Genomic DNA, 16,167 nt, shown 5'->3' on the forward strand with positions numbered 1-16,167 from the left:
GATATTATTTTTAATTGTATACTGATGGGACTTTGCCCATGAAATATTTGGGAATTCCCATTCATACTTCCAAGTCGTGGAACAATTACTAGAGTAAATTCAGGATAGATTGAGGGTTACTTAGCAAGGTAGAGTTTAAGATTATGGGGGTAAAATAATTCTTATTAAATCATGTCTGAGTAATATCACTATCACATTATGTCAATGTTTACTATTCCTAAAGGGCCTCTACATAAAATAGAGGTTTTCATGAAAAGATTGTTGTGGCAAGAAGATGGTCTGAAGTTTGTCAAGCTTTAGATTAAGGTGGACTTATACTTGATTTGCACATTGTGAATGTTTGCATTCTAAGTAAGTGATTCAACATGAAGCATCGCCATCACATGCCCCTCCGACTGCAGAGGCCATTTGGCAAATGGAACCTTTGGTCTCATGCGTGTTGCCTGCTGGAGACTCAGGCCTAAACGACTGCTGCATTACCATATTCGTATTGGCTTTGATCTTGCTAGCAATTCAACGTGGGTGGAGTTGGTGTACGTGTTGTGAGTGCGGTCAGTCACATCCAGCGGGCGCTGAACATGGAGCCCAACAAATTTTGTGCCCTATCCAGCCGCCCCCTAAAATCAATCATTGGATAGAACTGTTGGTAGTGTACTAAGTACACGAGTACATGCGCATGCAACTCGGGGAAGAGCGGATGCACCATTAGCCATTGATGAATACGCACAAATAAAAACAAGGACCGGCCAGACCAACCCACCAGTGAAGATGACACAACTAATTTTTTTGAGCGGCTTTATGGCTGAGATGAGCCTGACGGCTCGAGTCCTATTCAGGCAGAATTATTTGATGCGTTTCAGCAACCGGGCTCGCAACGAAGGACGATGCGTTCCTTGTCGTTTCAGATTTGTTTATAAAAACAAACCGAGAGTTCACTTCCATGTGGAAAGGGACAGATCATCTTGCACACTGTCCATCGAATGGGTGGCCTGCTAGTAAAACAGGATGGCATAACAAGGTAACAGCTCCATCGTAACTCTAGGGAAATTTTGAAAACATCCCATGTCGGACTGACACTCGATTTACAAGAATGGTGAGCTGTGCCCTTCCGAAAACAAGGGAAGTGAGATGCCCTGTCCAAGTTCTGTGCAACACTGGTGGTGCTCTTAGGGTGTGTTCGGTTCAATGGGTCGTCAACTGAGCTCCTAATAAAAACTGAAAATATGGGTATCAAAACCTATTTGGGCATCCTACCTGGCAAAATAGATTACTGTGCTCCTGAATCTACCTCGGTTTTTCAGAAGCTTTTATATTTGAGCGAGAAACGGAATCTCCCTATTCCTGTCCAGCAACAGTCAAACAAACACTGCAGAAGAAAAGGCAACAGGCTACTCCAGTTAACGCAAAAGTACAGCATTACAGCTATCTCAGAAACTGCTCTTCCATGCCAAGTACAACAGTACAATGCTATACTTCCAGGAAACATCTTCCATACAACCAGTGGCGCAAAACAACATCCAGAACCTGTACCCGCTGCACCAAAGACTTCCATCCACTTTCCACTTTGAATACATACCGCAGCTTGCTCTGGCAGCATGAAACCTCATCCTACAGCTTCTCGGTCTCGCTCGTTTCTGCAGAGGAACGAAGGAGAGTTTAGCTAGCGAAAGATTAGAAAGAAAAAAAATGCAAACTTCTGGTCATAAGGCAGTTGATTCCAGAAAGAGGCTGCTACACTGATTTGATGCTCTTATCCATGCCAATGAGTCCAGCAAGTTAAGAAATAATCAACGCTCTTATCCAGATGACTTATCCTTGAAAACAAAACGATTTGACAGGCTTTTTTTTTCGAAACGAAGATTTGACAGGTATTTTGGACACCCATGATTTTACTGCGACTGCTATGACCAGGTTATTAACATATGCTAGGCAATCACTACCTGTGGTGCAGTGGCAGAGCTACAGTAGCAAACCTGGGCGGGCCGGTACGAAGGAAGACCGATTATTTTTCATCCTCATGGCTGAGTTTACTCTTAATATCCACTATAATTGCTATGAACTGGGCGGGCCACGGCCGATTTTACCAACATGTAGCTCCGGCAGTGCTGTGGTGCACTCCTGCACTATAGCGGTTCACTCTTATCCTATCTATGTACAATGAAATTCCACTCTTAAATTCATACCTCAAGAGTAATTAAACTGAGAAATATGACAAACGATAACTAAAAAGTCAGAAGAAAAGAGGACAAATGCTACTATTCACGCAAGTACAACTAATCTTTCATGTATCTTCAGATTAGTTTTTTTTTCATGTAAAACTACACCATCATAAAAGTAAAACATATTGATTTTGGACCATTTGGTGCTTAAATCAGAAGTTGATTGCTTGAAAGCACCACAAGAGGTGTCCAACTTATGTTGTCCAGGTTAAACATTAAAAAAATCAGCTAAACAACAGAGTCACATAAATACACAAACCTGAACTTAATAACAGACATTCTAAAGAAGTGGGCATGCTAAAATTGACAGTGGTGCATCTTTGGACCAATTCCACCAACAAGCAAGCCACGTAAGACAAAAAAACTAGCTAACCTGGGATTTGTCCAAAATAAAAACATCACCTCTTCCGCTATTTCTCAGCCGTTCTCTCTCCCTCATTCAACATATCTCTTTCCCACTCTCTCACCTTGGCTGAGACAGATGCTAGTGGCTGGCGGTGTCTACGACCCAAGCAACAGCTGAGAGAGCACAATGCAGTCAAATGGGACAAAGAGGTAGGGGCATACTTGGCGAAACAAAAAAGAAGAAAGCGGGGGGGGGGGGGGGGGGGGGGGCGCACTTTGCCTCATTTAGATTGGTGGTTCAAACACTTTGCCATGTTTAAGCTGTTGAACTCACATTTTGCAAATTATTAACTAAACTGATCCAACAAGGCAAGTTTGCAAACCTACTGTGCAATTTACTCTTCCTACTTGTTTATTAGCGCCAAGCCCATTGTTTTTAAGGCGTCCTGCCTTGGACGCTTAGGCGCCCGGGCAGCGCCTTACAAATATGCCCGCCTTAGGCGCTTAGGCGTCCGCCATAGGCGCTTAGGCGTCGCCTAGGCGCTAGAGCGGGTGGTGCTCGCCTTAGGTCGCCTTACCGCCTTAAAAACAATGGCCAAGCCATATATGGCATAATCAGCAAGGAGAGAATTTAGTGAAGCTAGTCTTAAGAATATACTCTTGCCAGTGTAGGAGGCTAGGTTTTTTACCTCAGTGCCAAAAAAACAACGGCTACTTTCCCATGTACAATTGCGTACTGCCTAGTCCACCACATATATCAAAGAAAAAAAATGAGCCCATACCCCAAACCAACAACAAACCTCGACTTTGACGGATCAAGCGGATAACGTGCCACTGCCGATCCCGCATACTCCTCTATATACCTCTTAACGATTCCCCTCAATATAAGGTTGCCGCTGTTGTGTGTTTTTTTAGCTTGTCGAAGCTACCATACCCTACACTTCTAGTGCTACCAAGGGAAGGCCGCATTCCTGCTATCATTGGCCTCGTGGAAGAACAAAATATGGGAATATATACATTAGGCCCCTATGATTAGCAGGATTCAAAATGCACCATGAAAAAACACAGGAATAGGAAAAATATGGGAGTTACAATGCCATGACTTCCTGTATCCAGTAGGTTTGACAACCATAAGAATTTCTAGCAATGAAATGAATGCTTGAGTGCACCATAGGAAAACGACAATAACTTTTCTCAGAAGCATCAGACAGTAGGAAATGCCCTAGGAAAAAATTAAAGGGATTATGGTCCTACAAATCAAACAGCCTTCATAATAAGAAAGAAAAAAAATCCTATGGATACAATCCTAAAAGGTACTTTGAATCGATCGCCCCACAAGGTCCTGCCATCAAGGAGTCGCACAACGTTCTACTCAGATTTATTATAAGTTCAGAACCAAGATCTTTAAGCAAGGAGCTGCTGTTTGGCGCTCACCCACCCGCTTCTTCTCTGGCGGGTCAATTTCCGATTAGCGGCACTTTCCAGTTTTGCATAGTCACGCCTGATCAAAAAATTTCCTTTTTGGTAAGTTTTAGAAATTGCAACATCAACCGTCAAAAAATCCAATATCCCACGTTTTAGAATTTTGAACTTGCTGGAAGTTCAAATTTTCAATATTTTGGAAAATTCTGAACTTTTGGAAATTTTACTTTTGTCTTTTCGAAAATTCAAACTTCCAAAAAAATGGACTTCTAAAACTTTCAGAAATTTCAAAGTTCCACAAGAAAGAGGAGACCGAGGAGAGTGTCACATGGATGGATCCATAGGAGTTTCATAGAAGAGAGGAAAAGTTAGGTGGGCCCTGCTGCTTTTGGCTGCCCAGCAACTTTCCCCACCACACAGGGTCACCATCTAATAAAACGCCATAGTTGATCACGTGAGATATTGATGGAAGCCTTAATATTGTGTGAATGTAGGTTGAAACATTAACCACCTGTGACCAATAAATTGCAAGATAACAAGGGTATCTACTTATCTGTGTTTTAATAGAAGAGGATATAGGGATGTAAGTTAGGCGTGTTGCGTACATGGTTGCCCATGCGTCGAGGGAAAGATGATTCGGCACTTGCCCATGATGCGCATGTCCTAAAATTGGCCATGTTTGCCTACTTGCGCATGGTCGGATGGTCCCGTATTTGGGCAGTTGATTCCCCTAGGCATGTCACCCCGAATCTCCCTAAAATGGAGTCATACAACTACCAAATAGGGAGTCCAAGGCGTGTGCATCAAGATGATGGAGATGAAGGAAGGTGGCCACCGACTAAGATCATGGACTTGGGTGGTTGATTCCCCTAGGCATGCCGCCCCGAATCTCCCTAAAATGGAGTCATACAACTACCAAATAGGGAGTCCAAGGCGTGTGCATCAAGATGATGGAGATGAAGGAAGGTGGCCACCGACTAAGATCATGGACTTTTTTGACTCGCAGGAACCAAGGACTCTTTCGACTCCAGAAACCCTAGAAGCATATAATAGCTAATTAGCATATCTGATCTAGACATTCCGTCTAGGTCATCCACCTTCAACTTCAGCAACTCGGCCTCCGACTTGCCGGACGCGGCATTGTGCACCCATTTGTAATTTCTATTGGATACAAATCCTATATAGGCAGGAGTAGGGTTATTGTTCGTCATGTGAGGGCCCGAAGCTGGGTAAAGCTTATGCCTTGTGTCCATCTGGTAACCTAAGGTGACAACCCCCTGGCACAAAAATCTACGTACATTCCCTGTATTGTTCTTAGTAGGGATGAAACATGAAACTGAATCAGATTCGGATGGATAATGCTCATACCTTATCCTATTGCATATTTATTGTCGGATTCGGAAGCGGCGCCGATGCGAATTCAAATAGCGGATTATGGAGATTAAAACATGGTAAGGTAACGGAATGGACCCGGATAAAAAAGGGTCATATACCACATGCATATACAAGAAATATATAAATGCTTTGCCTAAAGTTATAAATAAACAATGAGCAAGTATTAATACTTATACACTTTAAACACGCATAAAGCACTAAAATATACTAAAATAAGCCAAATAGATCACTAAAAAGCATGTCTCGTCTCATAAGCAAAGATAACATTCCCATATTGCTATTTAATACTTAAAACTTTTCATGCATAAATCGTATATCCATATTTAAAAGGTTGGATTATCCGACTAGGAAAAACGGATTATCCTACGGCCTTGTATATTAGTACCATATCCTATCAATCGGATTCGGATTCGGACTGGATTGTGTTCGGATGTCAAAAAGCTCTTACCGTATCATATGAAAACGGATTTGGAAATGGTTTCGGTCGGAAATTATCCTAACCACTTTCATGTTGCAAACAAACATCGACAACATGAAAGTGTCAGTCATGCATTCCACAGACAAGCATAGACACTTGACATGCTTATCAACGGGAGGTGCCCACTGCCCATGGGCATGCCTTGAAGCCCGTTTACCCAAGAACAACACAACTAAAATTGAATGCAATGGTTCTAGAAATCACATGTGTTGGGCCTCTGAAGAAAAACTTGGTCGTTTGTTTACAATGCAAGAATGCCGCATAAAAACAAACAAGTGAAGTCATTGTGGATTCATGGTTCTAGGAATCAACAACGCCTAAGTGAGGCAATGACACGGACGAGATAGGGAGAGCGTTGTCATTGCAGATGGTAAGGAACATAGTACACGATATCCTCGTGGAGTTAGTAGCCTAGTCACATGACAGTGTGTGGAGACATCACAAGAACGACCTTGTTCCGTATGTCAATGAAAAATACATGTTGGCAGCTAAATCGAGCGGAGCACGCATAGGAATTGGCACAACGAGCACTATCAAACCCATGCCCACAAGGGTGCTCATCGCCCACTCATGGCGAAACAATCATGCCTATGCGGCTATGCCTAAACCCGATGGGTATCCATGTTCGTTGGTACCTATCATGTCATCTTGGCATGTACAAATAGTATGAGCAAGAGGCTTCAAGAAAACTTGTGTTTTCAGAATTATATGAAGCCAGTAAAGAAACAAAAAATCCATGGGTATTTGAACCCGAGTACCCGGGAAAAAGCAGAATATTTGATGGAAGAACAGGCGACCCCTTTGAGCAACCTGTTCTAATAGGGAAGTCCTATATCTTAAAATTAATTCATCAAGTTGATGAGAAAATTCATGGGCGTATGAGTCAAGGTTCACAAACATATGTGATACATCCATGATGGCCCACATGTCATATGAAACAAAAAAATATTTAATTATGAAAATATTACCCGTGTAACTGGTTGCAAACAAATTAGACACATGTCCAACCCATGACTAAGGGGATCTCTAAGGGCGTCGGTCAAATGGTGTCCCCTAAGGGGACAAAGTGGTAAACAACGACGCCCCCAAATCCCCCTGCCCTCGTTTTCTCAAACTCAAATTTTTCATCCATTTGCAACAACCAAGAACAATTCAACGGTAGGTATATCATGACAAACAATTTTAAGATAAATTATGCATGACAAACAATTCAATCAAAGTTCATGATTCGGATTGAACAAACCGAAATGTACATCGTCATTTTCATGGCGTGCATTGATGTTGCTAGGCATCCGGCGGAACCCACTTGAGCGCATCGACATCCATGATGGTACTGTCGGTGAACATGACCCTTGACTCCTCGATGAACCTTGCCAGTCCGACTTCCTCTCTTTCAAGTGCAACCCTCCCCATTCTCAATTTCAACAATCTTTGTTTGTATCTCCATGAATGTGTTGAACCTTCCGTCCTTCTTTTCTTCCTTCATTCTATCTCTTTTGGCACTTGCCATCTCTCATTCTCAATTTCATGTATTCCTTCTTTGGGCGGCCAGAAGTGCAAGTGCAGGTACGAGCATGGCATGGACGTGAGCTGGAGGAGCTGCCGCTTGAGCCTTTTGCTTGGTGTTGTGCTTTTTGCGTGCTAGGCTCTCCAAATTCATCCCGAACATGGCCGGCAGTGCCTCGGACATCTTGAAGGACACATCTGTGTGGCTGGATAGATCCATGTGGAAGATGGACTGGGGCAGCGGGCTCAAGTCGAGGTGGGAGCGCAGCGATCGAGCTAGGGGCGGCAGCGGCCGTCGGGGTGGGGTTACGGTGATGGCCGACGAAGTGAGAGGTGGGACGCGAGCAAATGGAGTGGAGAAGGAAGGGTGGAGTGGGGACGGGGAGGGGTTCCGGTGTACGTGTCCTACGTGGCGAACAGACCGGACTCCCGTACTCCCGTTCATTTGACACTACGAACTATCAGACAAATAGGGCTGGACTAGGGAGCCCGTTGGAGGCCTTTTTTTGTCTGGATAGCCCGGTTCGGATGAGCACGGGGGAGTGGGCGACGCCATTGGAGATTGTCTAACCAAGTTACCAAGGGCCAAGGGCAAAGAATCGTACCCATACTCTACCCATGGGGAAAAATTGCGAAATACCCATGGCAAAATTGCCATCTTGGGTTTCCATGCTTGTGCGTGTTTACCTTCCAAGCATAGCTTTTTGCCACAAACATAACCGCAAGTACAAACTAGGAGTCTAGTAGTAAACCTTCCCTATTGGGGTTTTACACATGGGTAATGCGGTTATCATGTGGGATGGGTGTCCCTATGATGGAAGGAAAACAAAATTTTGCTCATACACTAGTAGATGTGGGCTAACAATTCTTTTGTTACGAATAATAAACAAGAGCCAAGACTATACTTCCAACCGCAAAGCCTTTCAAGTAAGTTCAGGCCGGGCTTTGCAAAGTCTGACCTCAAATCCCAAGCCCAGCCCGGCCTGGCCCGAAACACATGAAAGTGTACTTTTTAATTAAAATAATGAATTTTGGGATATTTAAATGATATATTATACCTATATGTCTAATAAAATAGTGATTTATGACCTGTTCGGGCTTTTGGGTCAAGCTTCAGGCAGAAAAACTGAGCCCGAGCCCGGCCCGGATGTGCCCGGGTCTACTTTCAAGTCCTATTTATGGCAGAAAACGTTCAATAAAAGGTGGTGGTCTTGCTTCCTTTTCCGCGGGATCTAGGCAAGGCTTTGAAGGGAAATCATGTTTATATATGTCATTTTGAACTGTTTTGAAGGGAAGAAATTGTTATGCCAGGTTAACAATAAAAGAGGGGTCACCGGGTCAGCCCCCCCCCCCCCCCCCCCAAGTTAGGCCTCTTTTCCATATTCCGGAGTTTTGTGTTCCTTTTTCTTAGGGTGTCTCACATCTATATAAGGTGACCCCGGCTGTTGGATAAAGTAGAATGAAGTTGTCTAATTTCTCCCGTTTATCAGCCATCCTCCTCCTCAAAATTATCCTCTCTTCCTTCAACCCCTAGTCACACCATCTCCACCCTCCCTAACCACGGGACATAGCAGAAAAAGACAGACTTTCCAAAATTAGGCAATGCAACTGCTAGAGTCTACCTCCTTTCGAACAAAACTTCAAGCAGTGGAGCCCAACGATTCCTCATGGTTTCTCAAAATGAATATATAGCCAATAGGGCTAACAATATATAGGCCATGAAAGTAGTAATCTGGAATAATAGTTCCAAGTAGTTTAATTAACTTGAGGCCTAATGAGGAAGTGACATAAGGTCATGAAAATTGGTAGTTTCACACAATAAATGGCAATCATCAAAACAACCAGTGGCATCCAAATGAAAGAAGACATACCTAATGAATTATACCATCAATGTGTTGTTACCGCCGCTTCAACCTTCGTGCAAGTTGGTCATATGTGTGGTGCCTCTCAGCCTTGTAAAATGCTCGCTTCATTTTTTCAATGGTGGACTGGGGCAACTCAATTCCCATGTCAAGCATCTGATCGGTATATTTCTTCACCTCGGCGAACCTGCTAAAGTCGAGAAGCCCAGCTATTAACTCTTTGGCTGATTCCTCAGCCTGAGTAATTTGGTGCTCCACGATGCAGTGCCAAACGTCAACTGCGGCAGATGGGTTAAACTCCTGACAAAATAAGCTGATAGCAGCAGCACAGTTGGAGGCGGAGGGCAGCTGCTCGTTCTTGCTCATCTCCGCGAGGAAACCTTCAGTCTCACGAGCCTTGCGCTGCTTGATGAGCCCCTCAAGTATGGAATTATATGTATCAGAATCTGCAAAGACCCCATTTAAGGGCATTTCATCGAGCATCTGGAAGGCGTAGTCGGTGTTACCGACACTAGAGCAGAGGCCAATTACGGCGTTGTACATTGGGAGATTGGGAACCAGTCCTGCATCCGAGACCATAATTTGCCAGATAGCAATAGCATTGGCATGGTCTCCCTTGCGGACGACAAGGTCGATCGCGTTGGCAAAGAACTTGAGCCCCGGGAGGCAGCCCTTGGTCCGCATCACCTGGAGGAACTTGAGTGCCTCGTTGAACTGGTCCCCTCGCACGAGCGTGGAGAGGAAAGCATCGTAGGCAGGCATGTTGCTGGCGTCCCACCCGACGCGGACGACCATCTCGCCGAAGGTGCTCTTGGCGCGCTGGACGTTCCCCTCCTTCTCCCACGCCTCGAGCAGTATCGCGAAGGTGTCGGCGTCGGGCGCGACCGTGGTCTTGTAGCGTTCGAAAAGCTCCCACGCGGCCTGCCCGCCGCCATCCCGGCGGCACATGGCGGCGAGGAGGGAGTTGAGGGCAACGGCGTCCGGCGTCACGCCGTGGCGCTCCATGACGTCGAAGGCCATGGCGGCTTCCTTGAAGTTGCCGCGCGCGCAGTAGGAGGCGAACATGGAGGCGAATGTGGCGACGGAGAGGAGGCCGCCCTCCTGGCTCATGGAGAGGACGGCGTCCCACATGGGATCGAACATGGCGGCCTTACCGAGGATGTCGACGAGGAGGTTCCAGGCCAAGGGGGTGAGCTGCACGGACGCCTTCGCCCAGCGGAAGAAGCGGACGGCCGATTTGGGGCGGGAGTAGCAGGTTTCGGACTTGAGCACCTGCTCCGCGGCCTCCGCCGTCGGGCCGACGCCGCAGGAGGTCAGCGCCCCCTCCACCTCCCCCATCGGGACGCGGCCGAGGATGTCGAGGAACGCCTCCACGCGCTGGGACCCCTCCCCCTCCCCCTCCCCCTCCGTGCTCTTCTCCGTTGCGCTCATCGGCGGCGGCTGTGCTTTCTTCGATCTGCAGTGTCCCCCTCTACTTTCCCCCTAAATCCTACTCCTACTGTCGATCCTAATTTTGGCCCTCCTATCCAGCGTTTGGGTTTTCTATATCTGAAGAAAAACTGCGTGTTTGTAAAATCCTCAAACTCTGTCGTCTTGGGCCTCCGTCGTTACCTGCCGCGGCTGAAATCTGGCCTGTTTATTGGTTTCGGCGGACAAACCCACGGCTGACTAACTTCATTCCGCATCCTAGCCCAATAATGTGGGAACGACTGTGTCTCGCTTAATTGGAAAAAAAAATAAAGCATCTACTGCTTCTTCTTCTTTTTTTTGAGCGGTAGCATCTACTGCTTCTGGTCGTAGTCACGAAAATTATCCCTAAAATTAATAGAAGTTACCCAACAATGCCACCCGTAAGTGACAAAAATGATTTGTTTTTTATTAGGTGGCCGCCGGTTGCGTCCGGATCATTTACAGCTAGACCCTAACGTTATGACAAGTAGACAAGTAACCTACTGGCTAGGGCGTTGCTCTGCCATCGGGGAGAGTTGGGTTTGATCCCAGGTTCTGACTTTTTTTTTTGCATTTTCTTCCCGAATATCTATAGTATGATATTATCTTGGCCCAGCTACTTCTTTTAACTTTTATTTTACGCAAATTCATTTTTTGCTGAGTTTTCTCCCCGTATATCTATAGTATGATATTATCTTGGCCCAGCTACTTTTTTTACCTTTTTATTTTACGCAAATTCAAGTATTTGTTAAAAAAATATCTTCTAAACGATAATTACAAATTTAACATGTTATATATGAAAATCGCTCAGAAAAATATATAGAATATAATATCATCTTGCATGTTATAATTGTTAAAAATTTTGTTTATGATGCACCTTTAGTTGGTACTTTTCTTTTCTATACCTATATATATAACATACATTTCTTACTCCTGTTTTTTCATACATAAAGAAAAGAAACAGAAAAAATCCTCCATCATTCAGCTTTGATTTATTTGGCTCATCGGTCGCACGTCTTGCACATAGGTAATGGGCCCGGCCCTCCGCCCCAGTGCAATTGAGTATTTTCCTGCAGGGGGCGCCCATGGTCATTATGAGATAAAGAATTATGTCGCAGAAAAAATTAATTTATTCCTGTGATCTCGAACCCGAGATCTCAACCATCGTTTAGTTGGTTGCAACCAATTGAGCTGGGTTATCTATTAAAAAATGAAGGCTTAGTGTGGGACCGTAATGTGCGACAAAAATAATGCAATCAGAAAGGTGAGAGGCGCTATGTAAGCGTCGAGTTGCATGCAACGAACTAGGGTTGTTTCGCTCGGATGCGAACTTTTTTTTATTGATCTTCAAACATATGAAGAGATGGTGTAAAACACGTTTAACAGAACCCTTTTTTAAAGATTTTTTCACGACCTGGTGCAAATTTCAAGCATTGTTTCAACATAAAAATAATGCCGTGGTATGAGGCTCTTTAAGATCAGAATCGTCGTTCGAAAACCATACCAAAAGTATTGTATGTGTAGCATGCTTCTTAATGTAGTACTACTTATATAAATTTCTGCTGGCACCGTTCGAATGTTCTTCCGCCGTGTTGATGGTTATTTTGATGGACACACCAATTAACTCTCTCATTGCAACGCACGGTCATATGTGCTAGTAATTGGCAAAATGTGAGGAAAACCCTATACGACATGTGTTGCATCAAACTGCTGAGGATTCGCACAGAGAGCTAGCGACGAGAGAACAAGGTGGGCTGACCAGTTATGAGATAAAACACGCTACAGTTCTGGTTTTGGGAACCTCTGGAGGTTTCCTAATCAGTTTTGGAAGCTTCTAGAAGTTTCTTGGTCGGTTTTGGAAGCTTCTAGAACGTTCCTGAACCACTTTTTATTTTTTTGCTTTTTTTATTTACATTTTTTCTTAATCTGGTTTTCTCTTTTTCTTTTCTTCCTTTTTCTATTTTCTGTGATATATTTTCTTTCTTTTTTCTTTTTTTATTTAATTTGTAATTCTTTTTTCTACTCGTTTTTGTGTTCCCATTTTTCTCTTTCAGAATTTCAAAATTTCAAACAATGTTCAGAAGTTCAAAAAATCATGTTTTTTAATTTCTATTCAGAAATTCAAAAACATTTGTGATTTCTAAAAAATGTTCGCGTATTTGAAAACAATTTCACCTTTCAAAAAATGTTCATGTTTAGAATTTTGTTCACAACTTCAAAAAGTGTTCTTGATATTTAAAAAATATATGCATATTTGAAAAACATGTTCGCCTTTCAAAACATGTTCATAAGTTCAAAAAATGTTGTTGTTTTCAAATTTTGTTCACAAATTCAATAAATGTTCATAATGGTCACATTTTTAAAATTTGTTTGGAGTTTCAGATTTTGTTCACAGATGCAAAAAACAATGTTCCCCTTTGTCCAAAATGTTCCTTTTGTCAAAAAAATCATAAATTTAAAAAAGTTCCTGGCTTTAAATTTGTTTGTTTGTCAAAAAAATTGGGAATTGAAAAAATGTTCATATTTTCAAAATTTGTTCTCAAATTCATACTTTCTTCCCTTTTTGAAATTTGGTTACAAATCCAAAATTTGAGCAATTTTCCGATACTTGTTCGTATTTTTTGAAAATTGTTCGGAATTTTGTTAGAAAGTATTCAGAATTTTCTTTAAATGTTCTAAAAAAGGAAAAAGTTTGATCTGCCGACATGGTTAGTTCTAAAGGTTTTCGCGCTGCAAATGTAACACTACCGCTTATCTGCTCTCCGGGTTAGGCAACTGTCTCTACAATCGCCGAATCACGAGTTCGAATCCTGGAAGAAGCTGTTCTTTTTTGCGCTGTATTTTACCTTATTAGCTGCTCCTGCGTGGGCCGGCCCAAACGAAGCACCCCTGTGCGAAGCCCCTCCAGTCAGCCGCAAAATGCGGCGGATAGGAGGTCCCAAAATTTGATTCTTGGAAAATAAATCGCAAATTGTTTTTATGGTAAATGGGCCGGCTCAAGAAGTGTAGCTGCTAAATGTTTATATTTAAAAGGTTTATCCAGTCTTTGGAAAATATACAGCAGTGTTAAAAAATGATCGCGCAACTTTTTTAAAATGTTGATGGCATTAAGAAAATATAAATTAAAAAGACCCCTTCACCTCTCCTCCAAGCGAACAACAGCTAGGGTTTCTGCCTCCCGACGGCGGCCGCGCCAATCTGCTTCGTCTCTTGTGGACCATGGGGGCACAGTGGATCCCGCCCATTGCCGACCGAAGGATTATTATTATTATTATTATTTGCGTTTTGCTAGGGTTTGTGCCCTGTTTAGGACGACTAACGATGTCGGCTCCCTAAAGATGGAATAAGGCCCTCCATGTCTATCCACGTCCTAGTGGTGTGTCTAATATCGTTGGGGGCATCTGGAGGTGTGTCTCATGCGGATCTCTCGGGATTCGGTCGGTGGTTGTCTTTGGTAGATCCGCTTGAATCCAGTCTTCGTTCGTCTATCTCAGTGTTCCTTCAAGTTGGATCATTCTAATATACGCTTCTCTTCATCAGCAACGGTTGTTGTTCTAGTGCGGACTTATGGGGCCTTAACAAGGCGACTTCACGACCGTCTACTAGAACAAGTTTTGTCCGGCTCCGGCAAGGGAGAGGTGATGATGGCGGCGTGCCTTCGGCTCGCTTTAGTGCTTGTAGTCATCGTTAGACGGTCTACAAATCTGCAAGTAATTTTTACATTTTTTGTGTTCGTTGTACTGCCATGATTGATGATAAATATATCAAAAGTTTTCTCGCAAAAAGTAGAAATTAAATAAATGTTCGCGTGTTTCAAAAAAAAATTTGTTACATTTTAAAGAAATATTAATACAATATAAAAAATGTTTGCACAGTTTAAAAAAATATTTTGTCTCATTAAAGAATTTGGTCGACGTGTATTTAAAAAAACATGTATTCGGAAAAATGTTCAAAAAGACATGTATTCAAAAATGTCCAACTTGTATCGAAAGAGTTTCACGTGTATACAAAAATATGCATTGTATACTAAGAAAAGTAGACATCGTAACATACAATATATATTTTTTAAACACAGTACATATGCATACGCTTATACATACGCACGTACATTCACCTCTATGAATGCACGCACGCACACATAACCTACCCTTATGAGTACCGCCGAGAGACTGAGCTAGCACATCATCTTGAGATTGACGAAGTTGCTAAAGACGCCTTCGTAGCCGACGTGAACGACTCATTCCACTGAATGCACATCGCCGAAAGACCTGTAATAAATTCAAAGCAATGCGAGCACAAGTCTTGAGTCTAGAACTTGAACCATGGTGATTGGGGATAGCACCGTTGATGCGGAGCATCCCAAGGTCATCCCCATGGACCTATCATCGTCTCACCAAGTGCCTAGTGGACCCATGACTCGAGCACGTGCAAGAGCTCTCGAAACCGAGGTGACATCTCTCCTCGCACAACTCCACTTCGATGAACATGAGACATGGTTACTACCTCAAACGGAGACACTTTGCATACTCAGGTACCTTGGCGAAGCTAAGGAGCAAGGCGGATCGGAAGGAGAAGATGGACGCGAAGAAGGACAAGAAGAAGAGCTGCCGAAGAAGCTCCATCCACCGGACGACCGGTCTGGACCGGACGTCCGGCGCCTGAAGCCAAACCTGCCCAAGTCCCAGGCTACAGCGAGCGGACGTCCGGCCAGGACCGGACGACCAGCCACACTCTCCAGCGAGCGGACGACCGACAAGGGCCGGACGTCCGGCGTCTCCGCATCCGAACCGAAATTAGCGGAAGTCCGAAGTCACCGGACGTCCGGCATCTCCTTCACAGAACGGATTTAGCGGAAGCCCGACGCCTCCGGACGTCCGGTCCCCCGTGAGCCACCGGACGACCGGTCCCCAGCGGACGTCCGGTACCTGTCTGCGCACAGTTTCGGGCCGAAGCCCATGTACCCTTTCGCTTCGCCCCTCTTTTGCACTAAGACTATAAATAGACCTCTCCCTCCTCCTAGTTAGGGTTAGCATTGGTTTAGCTCATATGTGAGATAGAGCTTTGCTCATCCATTACGGATCTACTCCACGAGAGAGACCGCGACCCCTCTACGAAGAAGATCCCCTTGGATTCAAGACCCCCTCTTGGGTGGCCCCATCAAGACCTCCTCACGGAGAAGAACCGGTTACCTCTTGTATCCTCCCTTGTTGACTTTGGATCGTGTATCTCCCCTTGTGTTTCGAGGATCTAGCACATGTGTAATCGAATCTTGTTGGTTTGAGTGATTTCCTCTCGTGTTTCCCCTCGGTTTCCCCTTGTGTTCTTCGTGTTCTTCGTTGGGATCCGCTCCTTTCATGAAAGATCGACCGTATAGGGTTCCACCCTACATCATCTTGGTATCATGAGCCACGTTGATCACGATTTCGGAGCCTCCCCTCTTCGTTTTCTAGCTTGATTTTGTTGTTTTTCGTCCTAATTCGAAAATTCCCCA

General features: G+C 44.1%; 1 protein-coding gene across 2 annotated transcripts; it reads right to left on the bottom strand.

Moving 5' to 3' along the window:
• Window positions 1-1,267: 1,267 nt before the first annotated feature.
• Window positions 1,268-10,831, bottom strand: LOC109750203 (pentatricopeptide repeat-containing protein At5g15010, mitochondrial). Of its 2 annotated transcripts, XR_006670450.2 has the most exons (3): window positions 9,237-10,786; window positions 1,974-2,148; window positions 1,268-1,634 (listed from the first exon to the last, which is right to left on the bottom strand). XR_006670450.2 is itself a non-coding variant. In XM_020309158.4 (2 exons), exon 1 carries the CDS (start codon window positions 10,656-10,658, stop codon window positions 9,264-9,266), a length of 1,395 nt encoding a protein of 464 aa, XP_020164747.1. In that variant the 5' UTR covers window positions 10,659-10,831; the 3' UTR covers window positions 1,268-1,634; window positions 9,237-9,263. The 2 variants fall into 2 exon arrangements, 1 of the variants encoding a protein (XP_020164747.1); XM_020309158.4 differs by lacking the exon at window positions 1,974-2,148 and having other exon boundaries at window positions 9,237-10,831.
• Window positions 10,832-16,167: the final 5,336 nt, after the last annotated feature.

This window comes from Aegilops tauschii, chromosome 2 (assembly GCF_002575655.3).
Source record: "Aegilops tauschii subsp. strangulata cultivar AL8/78 chromosome 2, Aet v6.0, whole genome shotgun sequence".
Classification (NCBI taxonomy): domain Eukaryota; kingdom Viridiplantae; phylum Streptophyta; class Magnoliopsida; order Poales; family Poaceae; genus Aegilops; species Aegilops tauschii.